Source organism: Athene noctua, chromosome 5 (genome assembly GCF_965140245.1).
Source record: "Athene noctua chromosome 5, bAthNoc1.hap1.1, whole genome shotgun sequence".
Classification (NCBI taxonomy): domain Eukaryota; kingdom Metazoa; phylum Chordata; class Aves; order Strigiformes; family Strigidae; genus Athene; species Athene noctua.
In genome coordinates, this window is record NC_134041.1 from 17,027,246 (window position 1) to 17,052,173 (window position 24,928).

Sequence of the window (24,928 nt, forward strand, 5' to 3'; positions counted from 1 at the left end):
ATGTTTAATCTCATATTCAGTATTGCATCTTGTAATAGTATAATGTGTTATAACTGAATTAAGCTTTTTAGAATAAACATTGAGGTTCTTTACTCGGTTTTGGATGACCACTAGAATCTGCATGAATAGGGGCCATGTGAAAACAGAGGCCAGGGTGCACAAACCCATATGGAGAGCAGGTGTGGTCAAGGAACAGGGCTGCCCCATACAAGCTGTACTTGGGTATGCCAGGGTAACCTAAAATTCTCCTGGGGTCTTGGTGAAATTCTGCTACAGTTTAAAGAGCACAATAGTAGCTTCTAAAGAAACTCTGGAACAAAGCATAGGTCTTCCAATTATCTTACTAATTGGGAAATTATGAATCAGTGTAACTAATATGATGTAATGCAGAGACACAAGAGGAATGCCTAAAAATTAATTTTACTGGTGATGCCTACACACTGTCTTAGTGTCCACAGAAGACTCATGCCACTAGATACTGAAGTCCTCTCTAGCCATGTTCTGACTTTATTTCAAAATCTCAACTAGATCAGCTGATGCTTTGGAAGTTTCCAAAGGGTGTTCAGAAATCTGGACGAAATGTCACTGGGTCATTTTCCTCAACTGCAAAATCCTACTGTAGTAGTAATGTCTTATCAACCACAGAGAGTTAATTGCCCCTGAGCAGCAATGCTAAAGTGTCTTAGCTAAACAAAATAAAATACCTTTAAAAACACCCTAATATAACTGTAAGATCTATTAAGCTGTCGGAAGGATGTACAAATCCTCTATGAAGCCTCACTTCTACATCATAAGCACTTGTCCATACGTATTTTTCTTCACACACTTGTCATTCCAAGCACTAAACTCTATTAAGACCAGAAGCTCATTTGCAAAATTATTTCTACCTCCAAAAATGTCATTGCTTTTCAGCATATATACATACATCTTTGCTACAAACACACAAATGTAGGGATCAAAGGAGCTCTCTGCTCCATAAAAGACCCCTAATTGCTTGTAGTAAAATGGAGCTGTGGCAGATGACGTAAAGTTTCCAACAGTTCTGGAGGGTCAAACTCTAATTCCAACAAAACATATATATCAGCACGTTCCCTGTAAAAGTCCTGTTCCAAATTGTCACATTTCAAAATTAAAAATTGTACACACAAAGAATTAGCTTAATAATTGTACATAATGAAGAAAGAAATATCGTTTCTATGCTTTACTTTCTGTCTTTGAATACAAATTATGTAGAGCACATAATCAATGCTCTTTTACACAGCTGGAGCTGTGCAAAATGCCCCATATAAAGGAGAGATGGCAGGCCACTCAAATGGAGTTCACAGGCAAAACAATTATTGATTTCATGCTGACAAAATCTAAATACGCCATCAAATTAATTTTTAAAGAAATAGTTCTCATTATGGTTATATTTGGGCAATGTACAAGTGGCAAAGGCTTTGGACAAGTGATTGAAAATAATTTCTATATTTCAAAATAAATTATTGACAATCTCTTTGTGTAAGTGGCTGCAACTCAGCAGCACAGCAAAGGGAGCTTTGAGAACTGAAACATTTATGCTCATGAATTCTAAGAAGGGCTAAACTGCTGACTAAGTTATAGTCAAAATAATCAGTAACTTTTTAGAGGTGATATATAGTAAGCTTTTTTTAAAAACCTCAGATATGTTTCTACAATTATCCAAGTCCTTGAGATAAAATTCCAAAGACAGACATTTAAGAAAGAAAAGCAAACTATAATTCAAAGTAAATTCTCTAGTGCAACCTCTAGTCCCATGAACGCTTCAGTTGGCTCAAATAAGTCAACTGACAAGAATACAATGAGTCATGTTTCACGATGAAGGCTGGAAGCCACAGAGGTTCCTTGATCAAACTTCTGTGTCTTCACTATAGCAATGCCATAACAATCCCAATCAGGAAGCAAAGGACAACTTACAAAAATATTTTTTGTTATAAACATATCATTAAAGAGATAATAATACTGGAACTCAACTGTCATACTTCTAAGGAAAAGTTAGATGGCCATCGGTGTAAACTAATAAACTTATTAAGAATGTTTCAGATATCCAGATATTGAAGAAAAAAAAAAAAAGTCGCTGGAGACAATCATGGCTTTCAATTCAAGTGCAAATACACTATTTTCTCCCACGTTATGAACCATGAACATGGCTGGAGAGCCAACCTTGATCGAGCCAACATTAATAATCAAATCCAGATCCTCTATCAGTAAACACATGAATTACTTAAAATAAGGGAGTAAGACTACACAGTATGAATGTATCAGTCTTTCCCACCTCCTAGGACTCATTCATGTCACGGAGCCTCTCTGGCACAACTGTATATATACAGCTACAGTTTGCAACTCCATAATGAGCATTACAACCTTATTATATAAACATAATAAGATTTGAATATGATACTGTATACAAGATATAATAATTCTGTTTAAAACTTGGTAGCCATATACAGGAATGAATGAGGGCTCTGGATGTTAAGATGTTTGAAAGTATTGTACTTTTTCAAAAACTAATACTGGCTTTAGGGGTATAAACTAGCAAACTTGATAATAATAATAAATTAAAAAAAATCCTGGATATACCAGATCAGAAATAAGCATACAAATCCAAACAAAGTATAGAAGTACTCCATACCAGCAATATGACAGCAGTTTTGTAAAGTGATTTTAAGTAAAATGATGGCTAACTAAAACAAAATCTGTTTAAAATCCCTGGGATTCTTATATATGTTTTTATTATTTCACAAACATACAAGACATATTCTAATGAAATCATATCAAAGTAATAAAAGTGTACTCACTCTTAGTCCTGGAAATCCAGGAGGACCAACACCACCAACAATTCCCTTCAAAGAAAGTGAATTTTAGAATATCTGAATTTTACCATTTTAAAAAATTCCCAGTGATAAAAATAAACAAAAGTGATCTGCAAAGCAAGTCAGTTGGGATTTTTATAAAGAGTTCCTGAAGAATTCCAAGTTTATCACTGTATAGGGCTTATTAAAATCCCTGTGTGGAATTAGATCTCAAGATATTTGCACCATGAAATCATTCCTGCATTACCAAGGAATATGAAATTTGTTATCATGATATTTAAAGTGGGATGAAGAAAAAATGATTTTTTGGGGGTGGAAAAAAAACACCATGAGAATTTATTAAGATGTCTTTGAAAGATAAATAAGAACACTGGCTCAGTTCATAGAAAGATCTGTGCATATTAAAGGCTACACTCTATGAAAAATTCTCGATACAAACTACAGTACTCACACTTTATGTAGAAGTAACAAATTCAACAGCACTACTGCTTCTGTTGCACTCAATTTTAACTTAGCAGAAGCTAAAATTCCAAATACTGTGGAAAATGGTTGCCAAGCCTCTTTGCTGTGTGATAGGGGTACTGCAGCCCTCCGGGTCAGCATGCTTTGCACAGGCTGCCCCAGAACCTCGGACCTGCTACTCAACGGATATCATACAGAGGATTCACAGCAGCCCATCAGCACCCACAGTAAAGGGGAATTTTTATGTCCTGAGCCCATCCTGAAGCTGTCCAACACGGCATGGCTGCTGGGCATGTCACAGAGGAAACCTCGTGCTCTCTTTCCACCTCCGGTGCCCAAACACCTTCTCCAATCTCCTCCGGACTAACCACAGGGGAAGTTGAATGCTCTAGCAATGTCCTCCTTGGCAGACCAACACCCTCAGAGAACTGAGAGGGTGTTGTGGAAATGCGGGATGGCATTACTCTGTTAAGCAGAAGAGAGGCATGGAGACAAATGTTCTTAGTGTCAAGTCAGCACATGGGAAGAAATGTCTTCCCTTCAAGTTCCTCTCACCACAGGCCTCCCAGGCATCCCCCGCTCTCCACTGCCAGCTCACGAACAGGCTCTGTAAATATTCCATTAGCATTGCAGCCCCCTGCAGCTGCAGCTCTGGCCCTTTGCCTGAACAAGCCCTGCAGGGTGAGTTTTGGGGAGGAGGGGAGAGGGGTTGCTGCCTGTCTGAGAGGCAGTAAGATCAGCAGCTGTCTTGGCAGATTAGAAGGAACTTGTTTGCAAATGCTTGCATTAAGACAGGCTTCTCTGTAAAGTGCAAGTCTGTAATTTCAGATCCAGGCTTTCTAAGCTTGTTTCTATTAAAGTACTGTTGTTCTGCAGATCCAGTGGAAAGACAATATCTGCTTTATCAGGAATGGAGGGAGACTTGGGAGTACCAGGAGGGGGAAGGAAGAACTAACCTTTTTGCATCATTTGCAAAGCAGCTGGTGACACCCACAACCCCTCCGAGGGCTTTCAAGATGAAAAGTACCATACTAACATCACCTGACATTTCCTCAAGGGGAACTTTGCCTCAGGGACCAGAAATGCAAAGTAATTTTTTTTCTTGTGTTCCAAAATGCTGACACCAAACGTCAATAAACCACCAGCAAAATTCATGTAAGGTTTTCTAAAACAAGTTTCTAAGATGGGTGTCTGGAAAGGGCACACCATCAAAAAGGACACCATCTCTGCCCCGTTGCTGACTCTGGTCCATATCAGAACCCCCTTTAGACATAAACTGACAGCAGTTTCCAAAGAAACATCCAAGAATAAAAGCAGATTCAAATCAGCTGCTCTTTTGCCCAGCACTTATTGCTGTCCTCTTGTTTGGCCCAAAGCCCTTTCACTGGTTTCTCATATCAAAGGAAACCTGAGTTTGGAGTCTGCAGGCCAGAGTTTCCCTACAAATACAGAAAGACAGCAAAGTTCCTCTGAGAGCAGCCAGTGAAGTGACGTGACTGTGCCACAGTTAGAATACCATACCATGAGAGCACTTTAGCCTGCACATGCTGCCAAGGACAAAGCTGTTATCATGCTGATTATAATGTACTAAATGACATACTAGCATAATTGTATTCGGTAACAGTTCAAAGGATTAAATCAACTATCAGCTAGGGTTTTGGCATGCATGCAGAATCCAGTTTTGTTCAGGTGATCTTGGAATAACTGTTTAAAATAAAAAATGCAAAGTCATATCCAATGCAAGAATTTTTGAAGATGAAACATTCATCAGTAATACAATGAGGACAGCAAGGTATCTGTTTCTCAAGGTAGTCAGCACATTCAGCAGCAGAAACAGTGTTCTCTCAGCAGCTTTCTGACTCTTTTCTCTTTTTTATACCACTACTTAAAACAGAACTTTACTAGCAATTTCCATGGAAAATTAACTGTCCAAAATTTTCCCGTGGACTTCAAAACATTGCTTTTGAGGCAAAAGTCTCCTTTCCATTTGGGAGGGGAGCTAATATTGAGTGCCATAAATTTTACCACGTTAATCAACACACAATTTGATACTTACAGGATTCCCATCTGGACCAGGGGGGCCTCTATTTCCAAAGTCACCTGGAAAACCCTAAAGCAGAAGAGAGACTGTGAGTATTATCCAAGATACAAAGGGTGGTCTGAACACTGAATTCCTATAGTATTAGAAATTAGGACATCAGCAAGTGGATTCAGGGAGAGAGATGGAGGAATGGGAGAAGCAGAAAGTTTCAGCTGCACAATTCAGATGAATACTGGTATTTGTCTCCTAAAATCATAACCAAAAAAAGATATAACTATGCACAATGTAAGCACAGGGCAAAATCAGATTACTGAATGCTTTGAGAGCAATATTAAACAAGTATTACTTGAACTGTTTGCTTGGAGTCTCTTTTCCTATTTAGGATTTTTTTTTTCCTGTTACCTACCACATTCACTAAAACATCTGTCTTTTGTTCTCTTGTTGCTCTTTCCCAAATATTAATAGTTGCAGTCTCAGTGTGACACATGTTCACTAGAAATAAAATTTTTCATCTTTCTGGCACAACACTGTCTTTACCAATGTGAACACTTTCCTTACTTAGTCTGCATCTAGAGACTGAAACAATACTCAAACAAGACATGGAAAAACAACATTCATTTTAGCAGAGTTTTGACTTCAGAGACTAGATAATCAGGACAGGAAAGAAATCTGACCGGCCAAGTCAAGCACCAAAGCTCGAAACAGAATTTCCATTTCTTGTTTAAGCAAAATGAAATGGAAATCCACCACTTCAGTGGCTCTAACCTTCCTTGCTTCCTTCTCAGGGTTTCACAGATTATTTTACTTCTTCCTGATGCTGTTCACTGTAGAAGCACGAGTTGCTGGGGAAAAGTGGTTTAGGATTTATTTTTTTGTTTGTGAATGTGTTGTTGGGGTTTTTTTACATGAATTTTTAACAGTGTACTATTGCCAAGCAGATCTCTATTTCTCTGGAAGAGCCACACAAAGCTAACAGCAAACTCATCCTCTTAGTTTGAAGCACCACCACGCATTATTTTCATGATTCCTATCGCTGTATAAAGTTAGGCAAAAGGATGGAGCACAGATCCACAGAGAAGTCAACATCCTTTTCAATTACATTGTAAGGTCCACAGAAGAACCTACCATATATTTGCAAAATATCAAGCTGGAAAGGGATTCTGCCTGGAAAAAATCCACACTAAGGTGCTCATAGGAAGAAAAACATTTCACGGAACTGAAAAATCTCACACAGTATTAGAGTACTGAGAGAGAGAGGTGCATTGACCTCAGGAAATCAGCCGCAAAGCACCAGAGCATTACTAGTCCATCTCCATGGGAAAAAGAGCAAATTCAATCCTTACAATAATTTTGACACTACTCTTCTTTGTCTTTTCAATGTTTGAATGCCTTTTTACCCCTCCCTGTGTATCAGGAACAGTACTTCCAGGCATTAAACTTTCCCTTCTCTAAAACTGTGTTCAAACCTGCTATAGGTCAAAGGTAGAATTAGTCTGGCCTTTTTGATCTACCTTGTTTGAAGGACGTTCACATCGCTGTCCAGCTCAGGACTTAGGGTAGCTGTGTCTTTCCTTAATGGAATGGGGGATATGCATCATCATACAATATTAGATGGATATCAGTCAGGAAGACAATATAAAACTGTGGCAAGGAGGTGGAAAAATCGTATCATAAACCAAAGTAGTTTAAGCAGTGCTTAAGGCATATTTAGCTTTAGTAATAACTTAAACCAAAATTCTACAAAAGTTAAGGCAACTTTTTGTGTGTGTATATATATGCATACACACTGCTAAACGAATATGTTGAAACAACTTAATAGGCTCTTAATTTCCAGCATCATGTATGATACTGTGAATTAATCTGAGACACGGTTAACACTCCCTGTATCATCTTTTGGGTTGATTTTGTTTGGAGGGTTTTTTTCCTGCATTCTCCTGGAAAGAAAAAGATAGGAATGCTCCTCACAACAATGAAATTTTTATTCAGGATCTGATTATGGAACTCACAAATGAGAATCTATAGCCATAATTGTAACAACGAACATTACAGGTCTTTATATTATTACTGTCATCATTTAAACAGTAGAGGTTCATAGGTTTAGTGGTTAATAAAGCAGATTTCTTTGATTCTCAACCAGTATACTACTGGCCAAATTGTTGCACAACTCTGAAAACATACTGTAAAATTTCACATATGCAAAACGAGTATTTGACAGTGCCTATATTGTTAAAAGCTGCCAGCTGATAGGATGTAGACAAAGATTAATTTACTACCCTTTCCTTAATAGCATAATATTTTGGTTTTACTGCCTACAATTGGTAGATGTTGGAAGAGGCAGAATTGCCATAACACAAATAAATATCAAGTGTTTTTAAAACACATAAATAAGGCATTAAAAGTGAAATGGAGGATGCAGTGGGAGTGTTTTACCAGATCACAGATGCAGGTCACAGATGATGGTTTATATACAGCAGGAACCCACACAGCATGAGTTATGAAAAGGACAGATTACCCACAGTCATCATAATCTCATCCTCAACAGCATGTGTCTTCTAACTGATGCTGACAAAACTATTTTAGTAAGTAGAAAAATGCAAGGAAAATGCAACATAGGAGAACAGTCAAAAAAGTCTAAAATCGTAAGTAATATAACAATACTCTGTGCAATGTGTTTTATTAAATCAACATTAGAATTTAACATTACCATAAAGCATACAAAGGACAACCATTTATAATTTTAATATACAATAGAACCTGAACTGGTTTACAGTTACAATGGACTTTGATTAATAAATTCTTGGTATAATTTACAAGGTCTGTCCTGCCACACTGACCACTCCTCATAACTATTACCATATAGAACAAAACTATGTAAAAACATTCCCCCAAATGTGGTCAAACTGTTTGTAAAAACACTATGCATCATACTAACAGGACAAACAATGTATTAAAAATACTGCAGAGCTAGCCAAATTTCATATAACAAGCATGCAATGCTTTTTCTATGAAATATTTTCTTTAAAGCCTACTGTGTGAAAAACTAATCTAAAATTCAAACAAATCCTCAGTCTGTAATTTTCACAATAAAGATTTTGGTAACTGAATATTTTGTTCCATTTCAAATATGCCAGAGATGTTACAAATATGAATAACTATTCAATAAACCTGCTAAGTAGTAGCATTTTGAATTGTTGGTGTATGATCCCTTGTACAACCCACTCTTCTTATACTTTCATATTACTTTTCAAAAATGAGATCATATCTGGGATCTGTTTTCTTTCAGAAGGATCTCTGCCAGTCAGATAGTTTTTCTTCCCCAAGTATTATTATTGACAGAAGTTTTGTCCAAATAACTAAGTTGCATCCTAGAACACCAGGTGAGGAGCCTGACTTCAGGCACTATGCAATTCCCATACCAAATTTTCTTTAGTGACAGTGTCCTGCTGCAAAACATCAGCGTTGTTAACTCCAGGACACTGTGTTGAAAGACGTTGTCATCACACCTATCGTTGTCTGGCGTTAAAATAACACACATTCTCTAAGCTTGTGGTCCAGCAAAGTACTTCAAGCTTCCGTGTGATTCCTCTCATGGTTTGGTCCCTATATTAGTAGCCTTTAGTCAAATAAATACTTTATAGATCATATAAGGGATTTGGAATGAACCTTGGGATTGAGGAAATGACATTACAGATGAATCACTACTGAGTAAAGGTAATCACAGACATTGTGCAGAGGTGCTTTTGGTGCTCTGTCACCTATGTGAAACCTCTCTGAATTGATTTATATGAATAGAAATCCTTACCAGAGCATAACCTGGCACTTATAAAAGTACTGCTCTTGCTGTAAATGCAAAATAACTGCTTACCACAGCACACACAGCACCAACAGATTGATAGAAACAAACTATTACACTGGCAATCAGAAGTCTCACATGAAACCTGCCACTGAGAATGAGATTATAATGCAAAACATGTTTTCAGAGTACCCTGCTGTCACCTCCTTTTCCTTTCCCACATTGAGCACAAGCCTTTTCTTTCAGTTCAGGTTCTTCTTAAAAGCTTCACGTGACTCAGCAGTCCAACACACTGCTAACTACTGCAAGATACTGAGCACAGACCTCTTCTTGACAAACACTCATGCACAAAGTAGCCTTTGATTCAGATTGTAAGCAAACTACAATGTGGTCAACAAGCATGGGAGCACCCTGTCCTGCTAGCTGAATAATTAAAAAAACAGATTCTTACTTTAATTTTATCTTAACAATTTGATAGACTTCTCTTCCTGAAGCTGCTATTAACTTAATGACACTTTCGTCTTCTTGTCTTTTTTTACATCAGAAGGATCTCTGTTGACGGCTAGGGCCTTTTTCTGGCTGGTGTTAGATCCTCACAGAAGACAAAACAAACAGAATCCTCCACAACTTTCACAGCATACATCAAGGGCCAGACGATGGTAATCACACTACTACTGCTGAACAAGCCTGTTCAACATCCTAGAGGAAAGGCATCTGAACTGCTGAACACAACTAAGTGCACAACTGTAGAATCCTATTGCAGTTTCCAATCTCAAACCACAAGTAAGTTAAAACTGGAAACTCCTGGATAACTTCAAAGACCTAAAATAATAAGGTTGCAGCAGAAAACAAAACACTTGGCATTGAAGAGATACCACAGAAAATATCTAAACCTTGATAATGTATAGTTGGCAGATTTGTGTTTATTCTCAGCTGCAGAAAGGTATGTTAAGTAGAGGATGGCTTTCATTTACCATAGTCCAGAAATATCAGATATTAGAAGCAGCTGATCTGCATTCAAACCAATACCAAAATCAGACTTACGAAACTTGCATCGTATCTGTACCTTGTGCTAACACTAGTTTTACAGAATGTATTTATGTGTTTGTCATCTTTTAACCCTCAGGTAGCTGATATCATAATGAGCCACAAGGCTCATCACATTAAGTATTTCTCTCTCCAGAACATGTAGTAGTTATAACCTGCACAGAATTTTACTACTGCAAAGTACTAACTAGAAACAATAGAAAAATATCTATGAAAAAAAAGAAAACTAACATTTTTCAGCTGATTAAAGTTACAGAGAGAATTACATGTGCATTTACATGGGCAGCAGAAATTGTAACAAGTGTTAGAAGATTTACCTGTCTCCCTTTAGGACCCCTTTTTCCACGGAAGCCTGGGATGCCCTGAGAAAGAAATAACCCATCATAAGTAGGTTTTCTTTTCTTCAGTACCTTAGATTCAATTAATTAAAACTGCATTTGACTGGAAAAGACAGCATGAGAAGCACCACCACAAAAAAAAAAAAAAAAAAGTGCAAAGAATCATAGACACAATGTCCTATGACAAGGGGGCAGAAACACAAACTTTGCTTGTCTTTAATATGGCCACATCAGAACAACTATGAAGAGTCATAACCTGCTTCCATCAAAGTACATGGCCAGACACCCTTTGTTCTCAAGAGAAACAAGAAAAAGCTCAAGCACAGTGACAGAGATTAAGATTTCCATGACTGATTTTACTACAAACATCATCTGACAACTGACAAATATTAATTATTGAGAGAACAAAATTTCTTCAATGAAAAATACTCATTATGGACCTCGGTGGTAAGAAAAAAAACCCAACCCTCTAATCCTTGCAGCTCTAGATTAAATTTAAATAATAATTTACAGCTGCCCCCAATTAACTTTTGCACCAGTGCATTTCATTGATTAAACTAATTGGATATGACCTATTTATTTAATTTCCTCCACATCAGTTCTGCTTTTAGACAAAGACTCAAATGGTTATACCTTGCACATTTTTTTCCCATTCTAACATAAACTGTATTACCACCCAAACATCAACATTTCCTTAGTGTTCCATTAAACCTACCCTTTCTCCTTCAGGTCCTTGTTGTCCTGCCACACCTGGAGGTCCAATGAAACCCTAAACACGTTAAGAACAATTCTTGATTACAAGGCTGCTTCCCACCAACACTACTTGTCCCTCAGTACTGGACAGCTGTGGGTTCAAGGCTCAGGGATTAAATTCAAGCTCATTTAAAATTACCAGCAAATCTCAATCAACTTAAATGTGACTAGGATTTACTCTCCAACCAACAGCAAAACCAATTTCCTATTATAAGGGTACAGAATCAATTAATAAAGAAGTACTGAGAAAGTATTTCAATAAGACAAAAGTGCATCAGAGATATTATTTATTAGAATAAGTAAAATATGAAAGAGTTACTGAACTTAACTTTATTCATTAAATATATCAGAAAAGATGTGTGATCATTGCTATATGCAAAAGTTCTAGAAAATTTACCTGGTCATAAGCAGAATGTTTTTCTTAAAGTTCAGTGACAATGCATTTCTCTCCCACCTTCCCCTCAGAAAGTCAGAAATAGATCCTCTCATATCAGTTATATGGACACAGAAACATGCTGTTGACTCAGCAGAAATGATAGTACAATTTAAAAAACAGTAGTGGAGATAGATTCTGTACTACCAGATTCAAACTGAGATTGGAACAAAATAGTTATTAGTTACTAAAGAAGAATCCCTTGCTTTCATCTCTTTCTCAAGTCCTCCGATTGTAATGATTTGTGTTTTCTGGATATTTTTTTTTTTTTTTTAATTATGAAAGATAGTGCCTATCTTGTCATCCAGCCCTAAAGACAGTAAGGAAAATAAAGGCCCTTATTTTTTCTATAGTTTCTGTTCTCTGTTCTGAGAAGAACAGTTTTATCACAGGAATATCCTAAACTTAAAGCTCTAAAGATACTTCAGACATGTTGCTATACACCTCCCTGGCACAATAGTATGTCTCAGCAGGGCTGTGTCATCGTTTTTATTGGAAGTTGCTTGTAGAATTCATATACAAGACTTAGACTTAAGACCTGACAGATAGTTTTCCCTAAAATTACTCATACATTCTTAGCTTTGTGTAAACAAAGAAGCAGTAACTTTTCTAGAAGTGACTAGTATCACTTAATATCTTGTTGGTTGAGGGGAGAACAACACGAAATGCATTGGGAATCTGAGCAAAAATTAACTGAATTAATGTAAAAGATAGAATCCCTGAGGGTGCAATATCTGTTGGCACTTGATTCTGACAAACTAATTTTTCTCATCACTGTAATGAAAATTGACATTAAATCCTACTGCCCGCCCCCCCCCCCCAAAAAAAAACAACAAACAAACAACCCAAACAGACATACATTTAAAAAGTTGCTGCAGATAAAGGCTTTAGTAACTACATTAAAAAAACAGGACAAAAGTAAATCTAGCAACACAATAATATTATTTTAATATAAGTACATGAGAACAAAATACACTGCTTCACAACCTGTACAACATGAGCTGAGGGCCTGAAAACAGTTAGCAAAAGGCTCCTTCAAAGCCTATGTGCAATCAGCAACATGCAAGTTTCTGGAAACCCATGTCTAATGCCTGACGGTGAGAGTCAGTCTGAAAAAATACTTATACACGCACAAGCACGTGTAGGCATGCTCATATGCCTATTAAAAGAACCCAAACCAAACCAAACAAGAAAAAAAAAAAAAACAAACAGAAAAAACCCAACCTATTTCACCTCCAAGAATAATCCAAACCAAACCTTGAATCAGCAGAGCAGTAAGAACCTTCAGACCCTGGGATGGATATACACGACTACAACTGAACCATTCTAAAATCTCAAGATCACTTTTACGTTTTTCATGTGACAGGATGGTTTCCCTTTATCAACTTCTGTGGCTGTTACAGATTGCAAATGTCAGATATGTCTCCCTTCTTGACAGCATCCATTAGGGAAATAATGCTTCAGGCAGGAAATGTCGGCTCCTCTTCACTCCCAGCTTTCACACCCCCACATTCAGTATTGCTTTCCTTCTCTTGTCTGCATGCATTCCAAGTGAGAGGAAGGGCAACTATGGAAGACTGCTCTATGCTGCTCATCATGGGGGAAAAAAAATAATTAAATCCTTACATGTATTTTGAAAGAAACACTATGTTTTCTCATTTGTAGATTCTGTAAAGGTAGAGTGGTTCAGCTGGCATACAACTGGCAAAGCTGAATTAAATTCCTCATCCTCTTTCTAATGTACTATATGGGTAACAACATACACACATGCCAAAATTCTTAAAATGCTTACTTACTCTTATACCTTTAGGACCTGGGTTACCTTCTGGTCCAGCTAAGCCCTATTACAAGAAGACATGAGTTGTACTTCAATTTAAACAACCAGATACGTTCTATTTAAAATAATTTTAACAGCATTTGTTAACTGTGAACTGACAAATACATTCTTAAAATGATTAGGACTGCAGAGGGTGTCATCAAGCAGTCCCCTAGGACCATGTTCAGAAAGGTCTCCCGTTAATTCATGGCTGAAACTTAGACAACGATAAATTTCCTTAACATTAAAATTATTTCTACTGAGAGGAAAATTTTTCCAGACCCAGTGATCTGATATTATATGGACATGATCTCACAGGATTTTTCATTGAGCTTTTATATTTGGACAAATTTCCAATTATTTTCAATCTAATGTCAGAATAGTATATGTAGTCCAAATGCTCTAAACTTTTTATGTGATTGAACACAAACATGTTATCATCCCTTAGTATATAAAATATTGTAATGCAATTTTAAAATATATAGCAATTATAAACCTAACCCAATAAAACACTGAAGTGTTTGTCAAATTCACCCTCTAAGCAGACACAAAACGACAAAGTCAGTTGTTGAATTGGGCTCATCTACCTTTATATGGGGAAAATAATGAATATTTCTACTTTATTTCCTATTTCTATTACTGGACTGAGGTATCTGTTAGCTTATACGTAAATTTAAAAAAATATATAAGTGTTTGTGCTTATAGAAAGTTGTTTTCTGGCTTTATTGGTTCTCCTTCCCAAATGGAAAAAAAAAAATAAATCATGTAATGTTCTGTTTCCCTAAAGGGCTGAAGAAATAGTTTCAACAGTGAAGTAAATACACTGGTGGAAATCAGGAGGAAATATACTACACCAGGCAGTTTCCTAATGCTTCTGGACTTGAAATACAAAGAAGATAAAACACATAAAACCGTAACAGGTTTATGAAGGAATAAAAAGTGTTTAGACATCCAGTACTTTGGGAATGTCATTTATGTATTCCAGAAAGATACAGCATTACTGCACCTAACCCATCCAGGTTTAAAAGCCATGAGACTCAACACTACCTAAAGGGCACTACCTGTGAAAGAGGTTTGTTTCAAGGATAAATCACAGGATGCAAACAAATACATTTATACTATTAGTAGTTCCAAAAGAATTAGATATGGTATTTTTGAAAAAAATAAACAAGAAAACCCCCAGAACTGCAAAGACATTAGTATAGTTACTGCACCTGCCTGCCAGGGTAACCAACTGCCCCAACGTTGCCAGCAATTCCTGGAATTCCCTAAGTGGAAAAAAAGGTGGGGGAAAAGGAAAAAAAAAAAAAGAAGAAAAGAAGAAAGAAACAACCAACAGCTTTAATGTCATGTTTTGAAGTTTGTTTTATCATTTCTCTTTTAACATCTAGTCATATGACACAGCTTAAACTCATGGAAAAACTGCTTTTTGAGCAAGCATCAGCACCCTAAAATTTACTCACCATACATAAGTAACTCCACCAATATCAGTTACATAACCTTTAAAAAGCATTACAAAAAGAGTACTCTAAGATTTTGTGGAGTACAATAGTCCTCCCCTTATTTCCATAACAAAAGCATAGATAGTATTTATAAAAAGTAATTGAAGAGGACTATAGGAGACAGGTCCTTATAATGAAGTACTTGCACTGCTCTTAGCTGTGTTTGAACAAATGTGTTAAATGTTTCATTAATGAAGCCTTGTGTCCTTACAAAGCCAAATTCTTTTGTTTCTTCCAGAATTAGGTCAATATAGCACTGAATTAGTCATGAATGTATAGAACTTCTTGCCATCTTCTTCCTCCTAAGCAAATCCAAATGTAATTTTTGTTGCTTTTATTGCTTAACATCTGTGCATCTGACTGTTTATTTTCAGGAAAATGTACTTTTCTGAAATGGTGCCAAATGCCATGGGCCCATCACTGAGACACAGGAAGCTCCACCTACCTCTGTTCAGTTAATTTTATTTTAAATAAGCCAAGACCATAAACTGAACAATCTCCCAGCCTGACCCTTCCACCCACTGTGGTATGTCAGCGTTACCATAGCAATAGATCAGGACTTCCCTTCTGAGCTTTCCTCAGCTGATTTATTGTGAAACAGTGGTCTTAGGAAGCAGAACTCAGAAGTGCAGATGCAAAAAGAGGTTGCAGTATTTTTTGTTTAAATGAGCTGCCATTGAGATGATTCTGTCACCCGCTTTCAACCGGTAGTGATTCATCTTCTGACAGATGTTGTGTCACGGAACTAGGATCCATGGTCCCCTATTTTGGCTCAGCTGAACGTCAAAATATGCATATATGAAAAAACTAAAGCAGTAGAATCACTACATTTACTCCTTATCTTTAAAAACTTATCCTTTGTTACCAGCTGTGCAAGGAGTTCCACAATTTACAAATTCAGAAGAATGTCTGCCCTTGCTATACAAAATTTTAAAAACTACAAACACAAGTAGGTGTAACAGATGACAAGCAACTGGTCTAACTCATCATCTTTACCAGTCAGGCCTGAAAACACTAGCAGCAAGAACTACATGCAGAATAAAACTCTTTCATCCAAAGTGTTATCTTAAAACTTACATCAGAGTACTTTTAAATAATGATAGTAATGAAGGAAAACATTTGCAGCAGTATGAGAACACTGAGATAGCAAACAGTTGCACATCCACTTTTCATGTTCTTGAACATGAATTGTCTTCAAAGGAACTTTGCATGGATAATGAGCAGAATTACTTTTTAAACACTTCACTTTCACCTCCATGGAAACTAATGTATTACTTTTCACCTGCAACTTCTTCAAAGATTGAGACACTTTTCTCCTGATGTTAAGAATTATTTTTTTTTTTTCAACTGGCTATCTCTCTATCTCACTGCTAAATTATAGTCATCACAGAAAAATGCCTGTGGGCCTATAATAAATATCACCACTCGTTCAGTTAAGATTTGTATATAAAACTCATTAAAATCATGGATGATGTTCATGAGTTTTCATCTCCCTTCAGATGTCCATCATCTGTTATCATCACCTTTCAGGGCCATCCAAAAGGAAACTCATGCTTTCACCTACTCTGCCATTGGAAGCCTCATTAATGCTAGCAAGACACATCATCAACTGGACGTCTCTGAAATGTACATTCAGATTGCCTCTTGAACTGATATGAAAGTGAGAAAAACGCTAAATAACAATTTCATTTTCTACATGCTAGGAGATTTAAAATGCATTAAATCAGTAGATGTTTTGAGAGAATCCAAAGTGTGCCTCAATCAAGAATTTTACACCAACATCCACCAAGCCAGTGTGGTAGTTGAAGAAAAACAAGTTGTTTTTTTCCATTTCATTTAGACCACTTTTTACCACACCGCTCTCTAAATAATCTGAATTCTTGGTCAAGAACTAGCAAGTATTTCTTTAAGCAGTCAGTAATTTACACTGATTGCTTATATTGAATACTTATATTGGATTATGTATTCTTCTATCCTCAATTGTTCATCTGTAGAGTATAGCATACTGTGCTTTCATCACTTACCTGCTCACCCCGCAGACCTTGCAGTCCCAGATAACCCTTAAGACCCTAGACGTAGAGAAACAGATATGGAATACTTACAGTTAAACCACAAAATGGACCTTTTTTTCCTGCTCCAATCTCTCTTGATCAAGGGGAAAAAAAAAAAGTCCAAACTTGTTTGCCTGCAATATTAGTACGGTTTTACATTTAGCAGCTCATATGAAAGCTGAGTGAGAGAAAGGGAGTAAGAAAAATGCATGGAAGTTTAGACAGTTTCAAGATATCAGCACTCTGAAAGATGGTTCCAGTGCTATCACCGGTTATTGCTGAAACTGAAGAATTGGATTCAGTAGAGTGCATTTCCCCACTCTAAATCCTTGTCAAAACGCCCTTTCTGAGGGGTATAAGTAGAGGATCATCTCAGATTATTCTGGGACAGTCTCAAGAAAGACAGTCTTTCCAGGACACATGATATATCTTTTTAAAATTAACATAGAACATATTCCAGATCTTATATCATGGAAATTATATCAGTAGGGAGAATAGCCTGTTTCTCATCCCAGAAATCTTCCCTGTGGTGCTGGAATCATGAAGCTGTCAAATGTTACTTCCTATGCATTGACCATTTCATGCATATTTTAGCTCTTAATGAAAAAAAGAATTAAAAATAGAGCTGGAACCTGCCATCTGCATCAGTACACTTGAAAGGAAAACCTTCTTCCTGGATGTCTTTACATTGTACTAAACATACCCAGACAAGTTGGCCTAAAAGGGAGGCTGTAACAGTTGTATGATTGATGCAGAAGCCAAGAGTCTGGTCTCCACATCTCTTGCAAGAGATACTGGGAATATGCAATTTCCAAAAGCTGCAGCTTGAAAGAGAAAGACCAAAACAATCCTTATTCTGGATAGCAATCCATCATAAAACTGGCCTCAAAGACATTGACTGAGTATCAGAAGTATCTTGACTGATGTCAAACATCTGGCTGCCTTGCAGAATGATGATACTCATTAGTCAGTAGAGACTTGAGACCCACTGTAATAAGAAGGAATTCTCCAACTGATTTCAGCAGATCAGGTATCCCAAAGTTTTAGATGAGCTGCTTCTGTGTGACCACGAGTCTTTCTGCATGAAATTAATTGTATTATCATATACAAAATTAAAAGATGGAATGATTTTGCTTGGTGATAATTTTAGCTAATAAAAGAGGATGACATCTGTAAGGCTTCAAAATTTGCAATTTTGCTATTATAGGGTTGCTTGAGAAATCTTGATCCAAAAGAGATGTACTCATTAAGAAACCCAAAGGCCTCATTTTCTCAAAACCCAACACAGCAGGTGTATCCTTTCATTTTGCTAATGACACACAGAGCACTGCCAGTTTGCAAAATTATAATGTATTCTGGCCTCAATCCTCTTCTGTAGCTTAAATCTAAATATTTTATATATGTTATCTTGTACGTAAGGAAGCAAGTCTGCATTACTGTTGGGGAAAAAAAAAAAAATCTGTAACACATGTAGCCAGAAGCTGATCTTGGACAAACCAGTTGACATGAAATATCCCAGTTTACTGTATTAATGCATGCCTAAACCCAAAATTTTGTATTGAATGACTAAAGCAGAACTAAAGATCCCAGCATATGCCAGCAACTCATCTTTAGCTTTCAAAACGTGCCTCAGAAAGACATATAGTTTTTTACATTTCCAGCCCATTCTTTATTTATCCATTTCAGAATTTAATCCTCTCTCTATGCTTAAATCATCAACTAAACTAGGTGTTGCTAGAATAGATCTCTCAGTAGTTTATTATTTCTGTACAAGGAGAAAAGGAAAGTAAATGCTGCTATACACAGAAACACTCAAAGAGAAATTTATCATGATTTAATTTCAAAGTGGGTCAGTTTGGCTGATTAATATCTGCATGCACAGTCTCAAAAGAAGGCACATAAGGATCTTTGAGATGAAGGACTATACATTAGCATGCACCACAGCACCTTACTTCTGTCAGAGGAAAACTGCTCTGAACTCATATTTTAAAGTAGTATGCCCATATTCTTATTCACAGTTAACACAGCCTTAATTCATTCTAACTCACTTAATGCTGGTTTGGAATGAAGCTAACCTATGCTAAAATGAGTATCATTCCAAAGAGAGTTTTCACACAGGGGTTTCCCCTTGCTGTGACTTAGCTAATCCTCTTAAAATTCTTAGTTTTTTATTAGTTTGGGTTCGTATTCTTGAGTGTACCCATATAAATAAGATCCTGTTTTCTCTGAGCTAAGATGAAAATACAAAAGAACACAAGTTCACATGCACTGTTTTGCAAAATGAAATACCTCCCAATTTCTAATGAAGATTAATGCTCTGATTTAATAGCTCAGTGTGGAAGAGAAAGGTTTGAAACTTCCAATTACAGCAATACAGACTTCAAGCACATTACAAAAACACAGCAAGTTTCAAGAATACTTTGGTCTGTGTAAGAGAAAAATCTTTACCACCAGCTAATCCAACTCAGAAGAGACTTCCATAGCAAGTTTAAGTGTCTGTTTTTTACCATATGCCTAGCACAGTGGGACCCAGACTGAGTGAAGTCTGTATATAGCAAATGTAGATGTTAAATCGTAACAGCAAGGACTGTTCAAGCCAAGTGTTTCCATTTTACTGGTGCCATTGTGTTTTATTAGCATTTCTATGCATTTGTTATTAAAATACATCTGGCATAACACCATCAACTTTGCTAGAGAGCCAAGAAGTTTTTGTAACCTCTAAAAATATGTAAGCACAGTGTTATACCTAATGCTACAACCATCAGCTACAGAGAGATATTAGTCTTTGAAAAGTACCGAAAAAAAAATTTCCAGGCACGTGGTAAATCTAGCATATAAACAGATTTCCATGCACTGTCACATGAGCCTTTGCAATGCTTAATTATCAGCTCCACATTGTCACCACATGGTATCCGGTTTTGAAAAACTTTAGCTGCAAATAGCTTGGTGGTTATGGGGTTTTTTTCCTTCATAGCTCCATTCTATCTTGTTTGCTGATGTTTATTAACACAACTAAGATTACACCTAGCATCTCTTAACCCGAACATCCTAAGAAATGTAAATATCACTTTAAAAAAAGCATACATTTAGAAGCTGGACCTTTTCTTCATCTAATTCAGTAAAGAATTTCTCTCAAATTTGAGTTTTCTCCTGCTCAAGGAAAATTGCACTCTCTGGCAGCAGTGGGAGATACTTGGTAGTATAATGTTGACATCAACACAGGTACTGCTTTGAAATTTATTTACCTGCCTTATGGTTTACAGAATGCAAAAGTAAAGACAAAAGGAAATACAGAGCCCTTCAGGCTGCAGCCAAGCTCTTTCCTTCAACATGTCTTACCATATTATACTTTAGTATGTGAATTTTATCAGGATTTTAAAGATCCAGGTTCCCATCATTTGCTGTTACATACATATCAGATACAGAATAAATCCAGTCCCAAAATTGTAGCCAATATTTTTAGAAATCTTTTCCAGGGTCATTCTCAAGTAGCTGCACCATGCAGGCACTGCAGTCATTCTAATGAATTGGCATGATCCCAGGCAAGTCAATGCCCAGGAGTACTGTCCTTTGGCTGATAATATACCTCCCAGTACTCTGGCTAGCAGAGGCAAGTACTTGCTTGTTTGTCCAGTCAAGTAGACTCTTTCTGGGGAGAGGAGGAAGGAAGGGTCTTCCACTCTGTGAGGTCTCTAGAGTGATATAAGGAAAGTTTTGACTGCTGATCCTGTCAAAACAGCTCCAGATACAAGAGCGTGCAACTGCTCTGGAAACAGCACTCTCCTCAAACTAACCCTCAGTTCCTGCCATTGCTTCTCTGCTTTTAAAGATGCCTGGAAGAAACAGGCCTCTAAACACTTCATAAACATGCAATTTTCTGTCCTTACACTAGAACAAATTTGGAGCCCTACCCCAAGCAAAACTTGACTTTTTATAGTGTGTGTTACAGGCACAAGAAATATGCTGTATTTTATATGCAACCACAAGGATGCAGATTCCGCCACATGATATGTAATGAAAAATACAGTCAATCACAATAATATGTGCCTCAAGTCCTGATTATTAACATACGTTTGTTTTACTATCTCACTAAAAAAACCTGTAGATTCTCAGTTTTATAAAAAGAAACACATCATTTTATAGTTCTAATCCAAAACAGTAGTTTACTAGTGCTGTTCTATTGCTTTGAGGGCTTCAGAACTTCTATTGAGGGATAAAAAAAGTATTTCCAAGAAACTCTCCTAACATTATCTCAGATATTCAGAAAAACAGAACCAAAACCACATGGAACGTGGCTTCTCAAAAATCATTCTTGCCAAAAAAAATTGACAATAATATGTACACTTTCCTCAAACTTCCACAACACAGGTTTTTGTATAAGCATCAACTAATGTTGCACAGGAAGTTCAGAACCTGGCAAATTCTGATTAGAAAACTTGTTAAATGCAGTTTCCCTCACATCCACAACCACCCTGGAGTGGGGAGAGCAGGCCCAGTGGAGGGCAGCAGGCATTGCAGCGCACCCTCCACTTCAGCTCCCCAAAGCCATCACTCACTCCAGTTAATGGAAAATGGATGATGGATTCCATAAAGAAAAACTTAGATTTCTAGGTCTTCCAGGAAAACACTGACAAAATCAGTATGACAGAAAGTAACCACGAAATCAACACAGATTTGTATTAGACTACTAAAAGTACCTGAAAGAACATTAGCATTTTTATTTGCTATCAAATACCTCACTGTTTAGAAACTATTCAGTTAACACAAGCTGACTGCTAAAATCAAACAGAATTTGGACACCATTAACTCATATGTATGATTTTTTGAATCTTCCTTTTTACCTGGATGAGAAAGAGTATCAGAAATATGTTATTTATTCAATATTATAGTGATTCCCCAACAGTACTGAGGTACAAAACAAAAATGGAAATACTTGATTTTTCTGCAGTTTTTTCTTGTAGCTGGTTTATTTCACAGCTACTTATGTTCGCATTCCTTTGAAAACAATTTCTGAGATCACAATGAGCTAACAGCACGTTTATCTATTTAAATATATTGAAAAGCAATAATTAAAAATCAATTAGTTAAAAGACAATAAATTGTGGGCTTGTCATTAAAAAAATTAAGCATGAAATACTTTTAACTGTTTACAGGTGTAGTATTGTTCAAAAGCTGGTATTCTTAGAATCTGGTCAGGCAGAAGTTATTCTAAACATGGTTCTAATTAGTGTCTGATGTGTACAACATGGAAACGGCGAGTAAGATTTCCAGTGATCAAGTGAGCACGATTCTACACAGAGTCTAACCTTCCGATAAGGAGTGAATTCTTGTGGCAGGAAGAGAGAATGATGGCCGTAAGATTTTAATTTCCGTGCTCCCAAATGTCAGTCTCATAATCCATAACAAGTGACAGCTGCTTCCCATCTAAAAAGCTTTAAAACAAAAACTACTTTGTTTTCAGAGCAAAATTATAAACCTGATGAAATAAGAAAACACAATACTTGGGGAATCTCAAGGAGGTCCAAGATCAGTGGTGACAAAAGCTATCAGTGTCCAGGCTTGTAGGTTAACTCTCAACAGAGGGGAATCAAATTCTTCTCACAACTCTACATTTTCTCAGTCCCTAGAACTGTGGGCCACATGTTTGGCAAAATAAATTTCCACACTCCTACTGGTGCCAATTCACTGATAACTCAGTTCCTTTCCTGGTCACATTTTTACTATGTTTTGGTCAATTCTAGAAACGAATGACTAGACTTTTTTTTTTTTAAAAAAAAAAAAAAAAATTTGACATAAACTTTAAGATCAAGACAGTGTTGAATGAAGTAATCTTACAACATGGCACTGAATATAAATTCTGTTACAATGCCAGTTTTCTTTAGTTTCAATAGCAGGCAAGCCTTTAATTAATATTCCTCTTCTATATGTCAAAAATTAAAGCCAAAAATACCAGGGGCCACCTTTCTAACAATTCGTTCCGTCCTTCTGATGGACACTGTACAGCTGCCTTTATTATTACATACTAATTCAAAATTCTGCTGTGATATGTATTGTCCATGTTTTTCTATTACACTTGAAACATTGAACTATCTTCTACAAAGACAGGGTTTAATAGTATTTTTCCCAAAGCTTTCTTGCTGATGTTTGCCACCTCACCAGTTTGTCACCATCTGACCAATCAGAGCCAACTACTGGATTTAAGATAGGTGACCTTTCCTTCCACATAAACTATATTCACTCCCCCAGTCTTCTGTGCTCCTTTTCTTATGGTTGTCTCCTTTCCTCTATTGATATCCTTCATGTTACCTTCCCAATACTACCTGTCTGCCTTATGCTTTCCTGTATACATAATTTGGATATATTTCTTAAGTGCAGTGTGTGGTACCTGACATTTCTCATATTAAAAAATACCATGTTATGTGGCATCCAAAACTGGAACTTATTCCACCTCAGTTATATTTTAGCAATTCTAGTACACATTTGGAAAAAAGCAAATTATTCTGTTCAGAAATACTGACCATGTGATCCCATGGAGCTGCTTCTATACTACAATACAGAAGAAGAACTTAAAAAATTATTACTAAAATTGGGTATGATTGATGTAAAAATTGCTGTATCTCGCAGGCAAGCCTATCTTCCCTAGTACCTATTCTGTTCAAGCAGAGGCACACCATGCCTCTTGAAGTGCACCAACCTAAGCAGCTGTGATTTACATTCTGTTGGGATGATCTCACTTAATTTAGTGGCAAGGGAAGATTTTGCACTGTTGGCCCTGGAGCCTGACACTGTAGATAGTCACAGTACCAGCAGTAGGTCTAGAGCCCTTATATCACCTCTTGACCACGAGCTAGCCATTGATTTGAGCCAGAGAGGGTTACATGAAAATGGAAGCAGAATCCTACCTTCTGTCCTTTGATCCCAGGTGGGCCTGGAAAGCCTATGGGGCCTGGATCACCCTGTACAACAAAAACATCCAGAATCATTATGTTTCACTGGAACATGACCTGTGTCTGCACTGGTCAGTCTCATGTAATTGTCAAAATACACCAGCATCACAGTAAATACAAAGCATTGTGCTGTTATAACTTTGAATATTAAACAAGACTTCAACAAAAGAACGGGACAGACAAAATACTTTGCTGCAATTAAGGAAATACTACCTTTTCTCCACATTTTGCCTGTCCTGGAGAGGATCCTGGGTCTCCTTTAGGGCCCTGTCACAGAGAAATTAAGCTCATTAATATCATCAGGGAAGAGAGTGTGTAATATGTGAAATAAATATTTTCAACTGTTACAGAAGAGGAGGAAGAAGGTTCATATAAAATGCACTTGTTATTACAAAATTTTTTTCTCATATCTTTTTCAGTAAAGAACTAAAACAAAATACAATGGCGTGAGTTCATATCGAAATGAGATTTACATTTTCCAAATTTCATAATGTCACAAAAATCTTTGACAAGCAGATTTTATTGGTAAATTCAAGCAGGATTACAGCAGACACCTTAGTTTAAATGCTCTCCCCATTCTCCACCAACTCAGGACACCAGTGCCAGATTATCAGGCATTACTATTACTGCATTGATTATAATCTTGTTCAGGCTTCCTCACGCTCAGTACCTGCCCCATCCAGCACAGACATTGCAGCTGGGAAGGACAGAGCTGTAAACGTGCAAAGACCTCTGTCCCATGACAAATTACTTCCTAGCAGATGAGACAGCTCATCATTCCTGGCCAGGATTACTGTCCACATCCAAGACGAGGCTGCAGAGATGGGAAGGACGTTGCCACACCAGCGCTTCCTGTCTCAAACCCCGCTGCTGGAGCCCACCAGCGCCGCAGAGCCCCGGCTGGGCACCGCAGA

At 37.0% G+C, this 24,928-nt stretch overlaps 1 protein-coding gene across 2 annotated transcripts in view; it reads right to left on the reverse strand.

Annotated features, from left to right (window-relative positions):
* Window positions 1–24,928, reverse strand: part of COL24A1 (collagen type XXIV alpha 1 chain) — a 154,977-nt gene that overhangs the window by 99,996 nt on the left and 30,053 nt on the right. For both annotated transcript variants that reach the window (XM_074906511.1, XM_074906512.1), the window contains exons 6-14: window positions 24,228–24,281; window positions 23,970–24,023; window positions 17,041–17,085; window positions 14,729–14,782; window positions 13,495–13,539; window positions 11,228–11,281; window positions 10,492–10,536; window positions 5,350–5,403; window positions 2,817–2,861 (exon numbers count right to left, since the gene is read on the reverse strand). In XM_074906511.1, the coding sequence (XP_074762612.1) occupies window positions 2,817–2,861; window positions 5,350–5,403; window positions 10,492–10,536; window positions 11,228–11,281; window positions 13,495–13,539; window positions 14,729–14,782; window positions 17,041–17,085; window positions 23,970–24,023; window positions 24,228–24,281 (450 nt within the window). The remainder of the gene's footprint in view (window positions 1–2,816; window positions 2,862–5,349; window positions 5,404–10,491; window positions 10,537–11,227; window positions 11,282–13,494; window positions 13,540–14,728; window positions 14,783–17,040; window positions 17,086–23,969; window positions 24,024–24,227; window positions 24,282–24,928) is intronic.